General features: G+C 39.4%; 1 protein-coding gene across 8 annotated transcripts in view; it reads right to left on the bottom strand.

Moving 5' to 3' along the window:
• ABI1 (abl interactor 1) overlaps positions 1 to 14793 on the bottom strand; it is a 97236-nt gene that overhangs the window by 53914 nt on the left and 28529 nt on the right. For all 8 annotated transcript variants that reach the window (XM_084870317.1, XM_084870319.1, XM_084870316.1 and 5 more), the window contains exon 2: positions 5587 to 5754. In XM_084870317.1, coding sequence (XP_084726443.1) covers positions 5587 to 5754 — 168 coding nt within the window. The remainder of the gene's footprint in view (positions 1 to 5586; positions 5755 to 14793) is intronic.

The raw sequence follows: 14793 nt of genomic DNA, 5'->3' as shown, positions 1-14793 counted from the left end.
CATGGGGCAGCCCGAGTGAGGGGCCTGTGGTGGTTTGGAGGCCAGCCACGCCTCCTAGAGACCCAAGCAGAGGCCCTGGTATCTGGAATTTATTTATCTTCTAAAATTGAAACTTTGTAGCCGGGAGCGGAACCAAGCCTCCTACTTACTCCCTGGCGGCAGCCATTTCTGTTTGGATTTGTTTACCTTCTATAATTGAAACTTTCCTAGTATTGAGTGGAGGCTTACACCGGCAAGGGCAGGTGGAAAGCTTGGCTTCCTCTGTTGCCAGGGAAACGCAAGGCTCCTTCCTGCTCTCTGTGGCTATAGCCATCTTTGTTGCGTTTATTTGCATACTCGCTCTGACTGGCTGGTGGGCATGGCTTGTGGATGTGGCTTGTGGGTGTAGAGGAGTGATGGTTAATTTGCATATTATTCTTTTATTAGGTAGGATAGTAGTAGTATTGATTTTAGAGAGAGGAAGGGAGAGAGAAATAGGGAATTGTTGTTTCACTTAGTGATGCATTCACCAGTTGATTTTTGCATTTTGGGTGTTTTGTTTTTGTTTTGTTTTTTTTAATATATTTTATTGAGTTTTTTTTAATATATTTTATTGATTTTTTACAGAGAGGAAGAGAGAGGGATAGAGAGCTAGAAACATGGATGAGAGAGAATCATCGATCAGCTGCCTCTTGCATCACCTCCACCAGGGATGTACCCGCAACCAAGGTACATGCCCTTGACCGGAATGGAACCTGGGACCTTTCAGTCCGGAGGCCAACGCTCTATCCACTGAGCCAAACCGGTCTGGGTTTATTGAATTTTACAGAGAGGAAGAGAGAGGGATAAAGAGATAGAAACATCGATGAGAGAGAAACATCTATCAGCTGACTCCTGCACACCCCCACTGGGGATGTGCCCGCAACCAAGGTACATGCCCTTGACCAGAATCGAATCTGGAACCTTTCTGTCCGCAGGCCAACACTCTATCCACTGAGCCAAATTGGTTTTCGGCTGGGGGGGGGGGGGGGGTGGTGTTGGTGGTTTTTTTTTGTGTGTGTTGTTGTTTTTTTTGTGAACTTTTAAATTTTATTTTATTCTTTAAAGTATTACAAATAGTAGTACATGTGTCTCATTTTTTTCCCCAATGACCTTCCCCTGGGCTCTCCCCCTTTCCCCCCCCACCCCTGCACATACCCTTACCCTATACTCTCAGTGTCTTGTGTCCATTAGTTATGCTTATATGCATGCATACAAGTCCTTCGATTGATCTCTTACCCTCACCCCACCCCACCCCCCCACCCCCCCACCCCCAGATGTAAAACTCCGCAAGCTTCCTGCTGTAATGAGCCCTGATCAGGGATAGAAACCACAACCTTGGCATATTGGAAAGACACTACAACCAATTGAGCTACGCAGCCAGGCAAGATTGAGTTGAATGTGGCCAATGAAATGATAAAAAATCTCTACATCTGATAAAAACTCTGGACACCAAAGTTTAGTGGAGCTTCCTGGTTGGTGCTGGGGAGGGTGTAAGAGGGGAGAGGTGGTAATGTACCCTGATTTCACAGAAAGGAGGACAAAAACTCTGTTCAGGACCATCCCTGACTTCACCCTATGTGTTTCTTCATTTGGCTGGTCCTGATCTGTATCCTTTAAAATGAAACAGTAATCATTAAGGACAATGTTTTCTTGAATTCTTTGAGTCATTCTATTAAATTATCAAACTTGATGGGTGTGGGATTAGTGGTCAGAAGGTCAAAATTGGGGGTAGAAGGAAGATCCAGTTCGCCACTGGCCTCTGAGGTAAGGGCAGTCTTGATTCCAAGTGGTTAGTGTCAGAATAGTACTGCAGTGTACCAGCTGGTGTCAAAATACCAAAACCTCTAGGAGTGCTTCTATCATCATTTCTTACCCAAGCTAACCTCTACCTGCTGAATATATAAAATGAATGATAAATGGTAATGGGAGGAGACTTGACATGGGTGGCAAACATATAATACATATAAACTTGCACAATTTCTATCATTATGTAATCTATACAAGCCCAATTCCTCACAATTTCTGGCTTCTTCAGAACTGTCAGCAAATCAACTTCCAGAAAAATTATCTCAAAAAAAAAAGTCATTTACTAGAAGTAGTTGGAGAAGTTGGTATCAAATCCCAAGAACACTTAATTTTTTTGAAATAAATGTTTGCATAACACTACATGAAGGGTTGGCAAACTTGTTTTGCACAGAGCCAAAGAGTAAATATTTTAGGCTTTCAGGCCATATGTAAAGACCATCTGTCATTACTAAACTGTATCACTCTAGTGGTAAAAGCAGCAATAGCGCTATGTAAACAAAGGAATGCTGCCATAATCCAATAAAACTTTATTTTGTTAAAAAAAAAAAAAAAAAAGTAGGGGTCGTATTTAGCCCACACAATCATAATTTACTGGTCCCTGCACTAGATTAATTATTCAAATAAATATAAAATATGTAAGTCCATACAAATGGCATGACCATACAAATAAATAATAGGCAAGATTACTATATTTTTAAAACTGAATTTAGAGAAACCAAGATGGTGGCATAGGTAGACACCTGAATGCAGCCTACCACAACAATTTTTAGAGCTGGAAAACAGGGGAAACATCGCCTTGAAGTGCCGGATGGCTGGCTGAGAGGGGGCTCTACTATCCGGGAAGGAGAGAGAAGGCACACTGAGCCTCCAGAACTGTAAAGGTGCGGAGATTTGTGCATGAAAAAAGGCAGCCGCCCGAGTTCGCTGCTGGCTTACTCAAGGCACGCAGAGAGGGCAGACAGCTAATACGCGCTGGCTTTCTTGTTTGGGAGGAAAACAGAACCACCCTATTGCTCTGATAGACGGACCCAGTCAGGGAGAGGCCAGACTGTCAGGCATATGTCCTTGACCTGAATCGAACCTGGGACCTTTCAGTCCACAGGCTGATGCTCTATCCACTGAGCCAAACCGGTTTCAGCTAGCTTCTATATTTTTCAAAAGGAGAAGAGAATGTTATTAATAGCTTTATGCAAATAAATCGCAACTTAGGGGAAAGGGCCAAATAATATTGGAAAAATACAAAGATCCATTAATATGAAACAGATAAGCAGAAAAGCCTTATATCTATTAAAGTAATTAAATACATAGTTCAAAACCTCCCTACCAAGAAAACTCCAGCTCCAGATGGCTTGCTTCACTGATAAATTCTGCCAAACGTTGAAAGAAGAACAAATATCAATTCTACACATATGTGTTTTTTTAATAAAATTGAAGATACTGACACCAAAAGCAGATATTACAAGGAAACTAGACCAATAAATCTCAGGAGCATAGAAACAAAATTTTTAACAAAATTTTAGTAAAGTAAGTCTAAAAATCTCTGAACCAGATAATACATCACAGTCAAGTAATTTATCCCAGGAAAGCAAGGCCAGTTTAACATTTAAAAGGAAAAAAAAATTTAATTCATCATATAACAGACAAAAAATATAAACATGATCATTTCAACAAAGAAAAAGTTTTTTATAAAATCCATTACCCATTTCTGGTAAGAACTCTCAGCAAACTAGCACTAGAAAACAACTTCATACAACATATTTCTGAAAAACATAGACTACAATTATGTAAAAGACTGAAAGCTTTCTAATAAAACAGCAACAAGGTAACAATAACCATTTTCACTACTCCTATTTCAACATTGTCTTGAAGCTTCAAACTAGTGCAATAAGGCAAAAATAAATAAAAGTAAAAAGCAAGAAAAATAGAAAAGGAAAAAATAAAACTTTTTATTTATAAACATGATATTCTACATAGAAAATCCAATGGAATCTATATAATAAATACTATAACTAGTAAGTGACTTTAACAAACACACAAAATTTATCAAATACCAACTGTATTTCTGTATATATAAGGAAGAAAAAAATCAAGACTTAAAATAAATACCAAGTAGCATAAAAAAAATATGACATATTTTGGAATAAATCTGACAAAGAAATGCAAGGCTTAAATACTGAAACCTACAGAAAACACATGAAAAGATATTAAAACCACAATAAGACACTACTACATATCTATTGAAATGGATAAAATTTTAAAAACTGACCACAGCAAGCATTGGTGAGAACAAGAAGCAATTAAAACTCATTAGTGTTGATGGGAAGGTAAAATGGTATAATCGTTTTGGAAAACAATTTGGCTATAAATTTGGTTGTAATGTTAAACATGTACCATGTGACCTAGCCATTCCACTCAGAGGAAGCTAATTTACCAAAGAGAAATAAAAACACATGACCATATAAAGACTTGTACACAAATATTCAGTTTTATTTGTAATAGACAAAACCTGAAAACAATCCAGATGTCCATCAACATGTAAACAGCCCAGCTTGTGTCACTCAGTGGTTAAGCATTGAATTAAAAACCGGGAGGTCATGGCTCAATTCCCAGGCACAACACAGTCCCCAGTGGTGGGCCATCCCCAGTAGTAGGGGGCTTGCAGGATGCAGCTGATTGATGATTTTCTTTCATCATTGATGTTTCTATCTCTCTCTCCCTTTTCCTTCCTCTCTGAAGTCAATAAAAATATATACTTACCCTAGCTAGTTTGGCTCAGTAGATAGAGAGTCAGCCTGTGGACTAAAGGGTCCCAGGTTCGATTCAGGTCAAGGACATATGCCCCGGTTGCGTGCTCCATTCCCCGTGGGGGGCATGCAAGAGGCAACTGATTGATGATTCTCTCTCATCTGGATCTCTTTCTCTCTCTTGCCCTTCCTCTCTGAAGTCAATAAAAATATAAATTTTTTTAGAAGTGCATGGCACAAGCACAAATTTAAAAAAAAAAAAAATATATATATATATATATATATATATATATATATATATATATATATATTCCAAAAAAGACCCATAAATGGATAAAGAAAATGTGGAACAATGGAATAGTACTCAGCAATACAAAGGAGTGAACTATTTTTATATACAACATGAATGAATATCCAAATAATAATGCTGATTGAAAGTAGCCTGACAAACAAATAATATATAACATCTGATTTCATTTATATAAAATTTCAGAAAATGTAAACTAATCCATAGTGACAGAAAGCCTGAGGACAGGCTATGGAAAATGAAGAGGGATAGCAAAGGAGTATGAAGATATGAAGAAATTTGGAGAGGATGTTCATTATCTTGAATGTACTGATGGTCTCATAGATAATGTATAATCAAATTTGATAAAATTGTATGCTTTGTGTGCAATTTACTTTACTTCAAAAAAGATCTTATAAGAGAAATAGGGTAAGTGGTGATGATTGCACAACAATGTGACTATACCTAATGCCAATGAACTATACACTTCAAAATGGTTGAAATGATAAAATTTTATGTTGTGTATATTTTACCACCCAGAGAAAAAGCGTTAAATAAATAAATAAATAAATAAAAAAGGAAGAGATGTTTACTGACCTCAAAGCTAAAGCTGAAAGTGATAATAACTATAGTCAGTCAGTAAAAAAATGAGTAAGGAATCCATATATCCAGGCTATCTACTCCTTTGATATATGCTGCTGTTGCTTAAAGCTACTTATAAGCCATTACCTGTGAGATATGATTGATGGAAGACTCCATTCTCCGAAGCTGAGAGGCTTGGATGTCCAGCAATTGGAGTACATTGTTGGCCAATGCATTTATTTGATAAGCAACACTAGCTAGGGATTGGGTTGTATAGGCTTTGGTCTCTTCTAACGCTTTTCTCTTGTCTGTAGCCTGAAATAAGAACAAAAACAACCAATATTTACTTGTGTTAATATTCATTAAACACATATTCTATAGAAAGTCAAACTTAAAAAACCCAATTGAATAAAAAATAAAAATAAAAAACTGGACCATTCTGATGATAGACTGTCTGACACTTATAAAGCCATGGCAGAAATCCCTATCAGCCAGATGTAAACTACTTCCTCCTGAGCAGCCCGTCCGCTGAGGTCCACTAAAGGAACCACCAAGAAATTAACATCAAAGGCACACAATAACAGGTGGTGCTAAGTTGCTTAAAGCTCCTGAACCATAAATTTATCGCATTACATCTTTAGAACCTTAAGTCTGCCAAGCTCCCCAACCTTTACTGAAAATTTAAACTATTCCATAATGTCACTGCCGTGGTAACTGGCCTGAAGGGCTCTTGAACTGACACTAGCTCCTCTAAAAAAGCACATGCCCTGCCTAGATAATAGCCTTCAAGAATCACTATATATACATATATATATATATATATATATATATATATATGTATGTATATTGATATGACTCACCCAAAACCCCTTGTGATAAAGTATCCCCTGCCTCCCACCTCCTTCCCCTTTATTTCCCTGTAAGTAAGTCCTCATCCCCATTAGAGATTATAAAAAAAAAACAAAAAACACTCTCTTTGGTTTGAACTGACCAATCCAGCCTTAGCCTAGGAACCCCAAAGCACTCCACCCACAGACTCCAATAAAGGCATCTGCTCCAGGTCCTGGTGCTCACTCTCTGTGCACCCCTGCATTGGCTTCTTCATGAGTATCCTCAAGGCATACTGTGTACCTCCTCCTGGACCTGTCAGTCAGTGATAAACTTCTATGTTTCATTTCCCTTCAGTCTTTTGTTGAACCTTAGCTCACCATCTGATGACATCCTGAGGTTCTACTTAACAAACCATAACAAACAAACAAAATCGCCAACACCCATTAATAATGACATGGGCTAAATCCATTCAACCTTATATTCCTGTTTACATTAATCACCACTGGAAATATAACCTCCTTGTTATCCATTATGATAAAGTCTCTGATCTCCATAAAAACTACTGTGAATCTTATTACTCAATTCTCTACCCACTGGTTCTTCCCAAACTCATATAACTCAGAGTAAGGTGATACACAAAGTTCAAAGCAAAGCTCAGAGTGACGTTTAAAGATGAGTAATAAACTTGTCTTTGGCGATGAGGGTGGGTGATAACAACTTACTAGTATATCACAAAGTGTTAGATAGCATTAATTTATATAATCTAAAAATGAATTGTCTAGTCCGAACTTTTATAAATATTGGAATTCCCTTTTCAAAGGCCAAGAATCAATAGGGGGGAAAAAATGAAACAGAGTCTAACTAACTGCTAGTGTTCAAGTAACCCTTATTTTACTTAATGGTCCCAAAGAGCAATAGTGATGTTCGCAATTCAGATATACAAAAGAGAAGCCGAAAAGTGCTTCCTTTAAGTGAAAAAGTAAAAATTCTTGACTTAATAAACAACTGTATGCTGAGGCTGCTAAGATCTAAGTAAGAATGAATTTTCTATCTGTGAAATTGTGAAGGAAAATGAAATTTATGTTAGTTTTGTCACAGCACCTCAAACTATAAAATTTATAGCCATTACATGATATAATGTGTTAAGATGGAAAAAGCGTTAAATTTTTCATGGAAGACATGAATAGAAGCCATGTTGCCATAACTTTTATAATAGTAAATTGTTAAATTGTTCTATTTTATTAGTTATTGTTGTTAATATCTTATTATTATTAACTATTTTCTAAATTAAATGTCATAGATATGAAAGTAATATAGGAAAAAATATTAATGATGAGACAGAAACAGTTTGGGATATCATCTGGAGAGATCTTGGAGAGTATCTCCTGTAGGGACTACTATAATAAGGATTGTTGAGGAATATCTTTATTAACACTACACCATGATCCCCAGAGTACTGCTAAGGTGAAGAAAAACAAGATGGAAAAAAATGTTTATAGAACACTTTTATTTCACTAGAAAGGGAGAAAGATAGAAATATATATGCTTATATTTTTTAAGGAGTAAACCAACATTTTTGTTATTATTAATCCTCACCCAAGGACATTTTTTTCCATTCGTTTTCTGAGAGAGCAAAAAGAGCGGGAAGAGAGAAAACAGTGAGAAGGAAGCGTGGAGGAGAGAAAGGGAGAGAGACATTGATGTGAGAGAGACATGCAAGACACATTGATTGGTTGCGTCTTACACTCCCAGAATAGGGGCAGGAAGCAAAACCTCAACTGCGGTATGTGCCCTTGACTAGACATGGAGCCTTCAATGCACAGTCTGGCACTGTAACCACTAAGCAAACTAACCAAGGCAAAACTTTTTATTACATACTAGCGGCCTAGTGCCCAAAATTTGTGCATGGGGGAGGTGAGTGTCCCTCAGCCCAGTCTGCACTCTCTCCAATCTGGGACCCCTCAGGGGATGTCCAACTGCTGGTTTAAGGGCATAAACTCCAGCCATTAGGAAAATCACACAGAATGTTCTTGACATACAAACTGTGATTTTATGAGTTGTTTTAATAATAATGGCCATTCCTTTAAATATCTGCTTACATACAATACAGCTGGTACAATGTGAATTCGTAATGTTAATATCATAGAGGTTGTAGTGGAAATAACCTTGAATCGTCTAGTCTAAACTTTTACAAATATTGGAACACCCTTTTCAAAGATTTTGAATGCTTTTTGTCCTAAGAAGCTTAACCAACTTTTGAGGCAACCCATTTTCTGTGAAAAAACTGGGAACTCCAGCAGGGCTGAGGGGACTGGGTGCCCCATCTTGTGGCTATGGGCACCGCCATCTTTGTGATGACATGATGGTCAATTTGCATATTCCCTATATATACTATGCTTTTATTATATAAAATGGATGAGGGGGTTAGTTGGAACAAACGTGAATAAAATTCTTTAAACACTAGAGGCCCAGTGCACGAAATTCATGCATGGAGGGGGGGGTGTCCCTCAGCCCAGCCTGCACCTTCTCCAATCTGGGACCCCTCGAGGGATGTCCAACTGCTTGGTAGTATCGCGTCTAAAGGGGCAGTCAGTCATCGCTCTCACAATCCAGGACTGCTGGCACCCAACTGCTCGCCTGCCTGCCTTCCTGGTTGCCCCTAACCGCTTCTGCCTACCAGCCTGATCACCTCCTAACCACTCCCATGCCAGCCTGATTGAGGTCTAACTGCTCCCCTGACAGCCTGTTTGCCCCCAACTTCCCTCCTCTGCTGGCCTGATCGCCCCCAACTGCCCTCCCTTTCAGGCCTGGTTCCTCCCAACTGCCCTCCCCTGCTGGCCTGATCGCCCACAACTGCTCCCCCTTGTAGACCTGGTCCATCCCAACTGCCCTCCCCTGCTGGCCATTTGGTGGCTATCTTGTGTCCATATGGGGGCAACCATCTTGTATGTTGGAATAATGTTCAATTTGAATATTATTATTTTATTAGGATTACTTTGATTTGTAGATTTTAGAAACTATGTAAATAATTTACACAGTGATAAAATTAAGTTAAATTTTAAAAAGAGAATTCATCAAAATTAAATGTAAAATTAATTACGGACCCTCAGCTAATTCAAACTAGTGGCTTAACCAGAAAGGAAACATTCTAAAAGTGACTTAAAAGCACAGTCATTTGATTGTATATTCTTTTTTTCCCATTTTTATTGATATTTAGAGAGAGGAGAAGGGATTGATATGAGAGCATAACATTGATCAACTGCCTCCTGCATGCCCCCTATCAGAGCTCAGCATGTGCCCTGACCTAGAATCCAACCTGCAACCTTTTGGTGTACTGGGGCTCAAACAACTGAGCCACACCTGACAAGGCTAATTGTATGTTCTTCTTTTTTAATTTATTTGTAGTAATTGAAATTTTTATATCTTTTTTCTTATTGTTGTTAATCCGCACCCAAGGGTATTTTTTCCATTTATTTTTAATATATGTACACTGAGTGGACAGATTATTATGATCTCTGAATGCAGAATAATCAAGGCACGCCTGGTGCATGAATTCATGCATGGGTGGGGTCTGGTCAGCCTGGCCAAGGGAAGAGACATGGGCAGTTGGCCGGCCTGCCTGCTGGTCGAACTCCTGGTCGAGGGGACAATTTGCATATTAGCCTTTTATTATATAGGATATACAATGAGTGGCCAGGTTATTATGTGTTCAGAGATCATAATAATCTGGCCACTCAGTGTGTGTGTGTATTTTATTGATTTCAGAGAGGAAGGGAGAGAGAGAGAGAAACATTAATGATGAGAGAAAACCATCAATCAGCTGCCTCCCGCACGCCGCCTACTGGGGATCAAGCCTGCAACATTGGCATGTGCCCTGGATGGGAATCAAACCAGGGAACCTTCAGTCCGCAGGCCAACGCTCTATCCACTGAGCCAAACCAGCCAGGGCTCCACTTATTTTTAGAGAAAGTGGGAGAGAGGAAATGATTAGTTGCCTCCTGCACATGCTGGGGTGTGGGATCCAGCCTGCATCCCAGGAACATGCTCTTGACTGGGAACCAACCTGAAACCCTTCAGTGTTTGGACCGACACTCTAACCACTGAGAATCACCAGCCAATGCTGATTATATCCTCTTAAAGGGATTTATCCTTAGGATAAAAATGAGAGGAAAAAAAAACCTGAAACTTTTTTCAACTACTTTACTGCTGATGGTAGTTTGAAATTATTATCCTGAGACTGTTGTTTGTGTAATGTGGCATAAAGGAAGTCATTAATTCTATTTGTCATTGAGAACTGAGATTTCTGGCATGGTTCAAAAGAAATTCTGATGTCAGACGAACAAAGTTAAGGGGAAAAAATCTGTAGTTCTGTATTTAAACTGAAAATATTAGTTTGAAACCAATTTGTATTTTATCATATTGTATCATGTATCAATACCCTAGCTATATCCAATGAAAAGGCCTAAATGTATAAAACATGATAACTATAGTTGATAATACTGTATTATATATCATTGAAATTTGCTGAATGGAACTTAAATGTTTTCACACAAAAAAAATATAACTATGTGAGGTGATAAGTTAAATTAGCCAGGTGGGAGAAATCCTTTCATAATCTATGTCTATATCAAATTATCATGACGTAGATTTTAAATATCTTACAATTTTATTGGTTAATTATGTGTCAGTAAAGCTGGAGGGGAGGAGAGGGAAAAAAAGGCCTAGAAACAATGACTATCTAGCAGCCATGCAAGCACCACTTACTATTCAAATTGTGATATTTCATACCACTCTCCAAAGCAAGGAACCAGAACTCTTAGATGGCTTCAGGTCTAGGACAAGAAATGTACAATACGCACTTAGAACATGTATATCATAAAGAATGTAAAAGAACCAAGGACTACACTAGGGTCATGTCAAAGGGACTCAGGAATCAACTGGAATAAACTGCTATATGGACCAAAGATGGGACAATGTGCTAGTAAACATCAATGAAGATAACTATAACAGAATTACACATAAAATATTTCTAAGAGTTTGTAGCAACATTGGGAAATTAAAAACAAAAAACAAAAAGTCATTTGTCAGTTTTAGAGGATGCTAGGAACCATCTTACTAAAGTATGAAATACATACGATACAAAACAATTAAGTATGGCTTCCTTTCAAGCTCAATGTTTGGCTTGTGGTTAAATGAATATGGTCAGCTTTCTAAGCTTTGATGGTAATTTTGGTTCCCCTTCTAAAAATATGATTCAACTTGCCGAAACTGGTTTGGCTCAGTGAATAGAGTGTCCGCCTGCAAACTCAAGGGTCACAGGTTCGTTTCCGGTCAAGGGCATGTACCTTGGTTGCGGGCACGTCCCCTGTGGGGGGGGTGCCTCCTGCACATGCCCCAACCAGGGCCAGGGATCAAACTTGCAACGAGGTATGTGTCCTTGACCCTGCAGTCCATAGGCTTATGTACCAAACACTGAGCCAAACCGGCTAGGGCTAAGTGGTATTCTTGCCACTATTTAATCTCTAGAGATTAATGAGGAAAATGTCCTCATTTGAGGATTGATTTTTAAATTGGTTTTGAGAGGGGGGGGGAGGGAATGAGTGGGAGAGAGAAAGATCAGTTTGTTGTTCCACTTATTTATGCATACATTGTTTGCCTCTTATATGTGCTCTGATTGGGGATTGAACCCACAAAACCATGGTGTATTAATATAGTGCTCTAACACAGCGATCACCAACCTTTCAGACCTCACAGACTACAGTGGTCTGCTGACCGCGGGTTGGCAACTGCTGCTCCAAAAGTTTCCTTAAACTAGCGGTCGCCAACCTTTTGGACCTTATGGACTATCAGTTGGCAACCGCTTCTCTAACCAACTGAGCTACCCTGCCAGAGTAAGTAACACATCTTTTAAAATAAGGCTCCAATCTTGGCCATCTGGAATCAGTGGCTTGAGCACCAAAGGTTTGCAGGTTAGATTCACTGTCAAGGGCATGTATTTGGGTTACAGTTCATTCTCCAACCCCCAAATTGGGACGCTCTCAGGAGGCAATTATCAATGTGTCTCTCTCACATCAATGTTTCCCCCTCTCTCTCTCTTTGCCCCACTCCCTCTCCCCCCCTCCCTTTCTACCCCCTTCCACTTTCTCTAAAAATCAATGAAAAAATAAAATAAAATAAAGCTCCAGCTCTGGATGGCATGGATCAGTTGGTTGCACACTGTCCCATGCACCAAAAGATTGCCAGTTCCATTGCTGGGGGCACTTGCCCAGGTTTTAGGTTCAATCTGGGGTGTGCAGGAGGTAGCCCATTGATGTTTCTCACAGCCTCTCCCTCCTCTCTAAAAATCAATTTTTTAAAATCTTAAAAAAAAATAAGGTGAGGAGAAACCAAGAAGGCGGCATAAGTAAACACCTAAACTGCTGCCTCGCACAACAATTTCAAAACTACAACTAAAAGACAAAACGGACATCATCCAAAACCACAGGAAGAATGGCTGAGTGGAAATTCTACAACTAGAAGGAAAGCGAAAAGCACAGTGAGACTTACAGAAGCTGCAGAAGGCAGAGGTAAAGAGGCGCGCGTAAGAGCTAGCAAGTGAGTACGCGGCTGGCTTTTTCAAGAGGAAGGGAGACACAAACTCCCAACTGCTTTGAACTCCAGTTCCGGGCGAGACTCTGGAAACCCAGACTTATTCAGGGAGAAACTGGACTGTCTGGCAGTGGGCAAAACTCCAGGGCGGCTTTCTCTCAGAGGTGCTTGCAGGATTACTGTGGGACACTGAAACCCAGGGGCTTCTGAGGACAGGACAGATGGGAAGCCATTACTGTTTGCTCTGCCCTGAGATCCCAACCAAAGAAGCCATTGCTGATTACTCTGCTCTGAGACTCAGCCCCATCCAAGCTGAGCACAGAGGCTTTTGCATATAAATGGCCTGCTCCTTTGACTTCTAAACTTACCTAACAAACTGCAACTGAGTCAGTGAGACCCAGAACATCCAAAAGAAGGCCCAGGGCTCCTTAGCAGCTTACATTGCTTCACAGCTGGGCCTCATCTGGGTACCTCCAAAACCCAAACAAAGAAGAAGAATCTGCAGATCTCTCTGTAACTCCTGCTGGGTGGCCTCAGGCAGAGGCTAAATTAGCACCTCCTTGGAAATCCAAGAGCCAGTGTATCCAGGGATCAGAATGGGACCCAGATTACAACTCCTCAGATCCATAAGGGACACACTCAGGGGGCAGACTCAGTGAACACCAAACCCCACTGGTGCAAGTCTTGTCTCATAAGGGTGTCTTCAGCACAGAAGTTCTCCCATCATAGACATAGCTGATCCTCACAGCCAATTGGCCTGGAGATCAATTCCCCCCAGTGATAACAACAACAATCAAGGATTAACTATAACAAGACTGTGCACACAGCCCACAAAAAGGTGTACCAAGAGTATTCACCTCAGGTAACTGGGGAGGCTGAGCCACTAGGCCCTATAGGACCTACCATACAAAGCCACTCTATCAACTAAGGGAAGCAACCAAAATGCAGAGACAAAGAAACAGGTCAAAAATGTAAACTAAAAAAAAAAAATGGAGGAAAGGAAACAACTGGATATAGAGTTCAAAACCATGGTTATAAGGTTTTTCAATAATTTCCTAGAAAAAGCCGATAAATTTAGCAAGACCCTTCAGGATATGAAAAAGGACCAACTAGAAATTAAGTATATACTGACTGAAATAAAAAATAATATACAGAAACCCAACAGCAGATTAGAGGAATACAAGAATCAAGTCAAATATTTGAAACATGAAGAAGCAAAAAAATATCCAACTGGAAAAGCAAAAAGAAAAAAAATCCAGAACTATGAAGATAGTGTAAGAAGCCTCTGGGACAACATCAAGCACATCAACATCTGAATTATGGGGGTGCCAGAAGAAGAGAGAGAGCAAGATATTGAAAATCTATTTGAGGAAATATTGACAGAAAACTTCCCCCACCTGGTGAAAGAAATAGACTTACAAGTCCAAGAAGTGCACAGAACCCCCAACAAAAGGAATCCAAAGAGGACTACACCAAGACACATCATAATTAAAATGCCAAGAGCAAAAAACAGAGAATATTAAAAGCAGAAAGAGAAAAAGTTAGTTACCTACAAGGGAGCACCCATACAATTGTCAGCTGATTGCTCAACAGAAACTACGCAGGCCAGACAGGAGTGGCAAGAAATATTCAAAGTGATGAATAGCAAGAATCTACAACTAAGATTACTCTACCCAGCAAAGCTATCATTCAGAATTGAAGGGCAGATAAAGAGCTTCACAGATAAGAAAAAGCTAAAGGATTTCATCACCACCAAACCAGTATTATATGAATTGCTGAAAGATATTCTTTAAAAAGAGGAAAAAGAAGAAAAAAGTAAAGATAAAAATTTTGAACAACAAATACATATCAAGTGAATCTAAAAGTCAAGTGAATTAAAAATCTGAGGAACAGCCAAAACCGGTTTGGCTCAGTGGTAGAGCGTCGGTCTGTGGA

This window comes from Pipistrellus hanaki, assembly GCF_964339955.1.
Source record: "Pipistrellus hanaki genome assembly, chromosome: 1".
Lineage (NCBI taxonomy): Eukaryota > Metazoa > Chordata > Mammalia > Chiroptera > Vespertilionidae > Pipistrellus > Pipistrellus hanaki.
The sequence above is the reverse complement of the archived record's forward strand: the minus strand, read 5'-3'. Positions and strand labels throughout refer to the sequence as shown.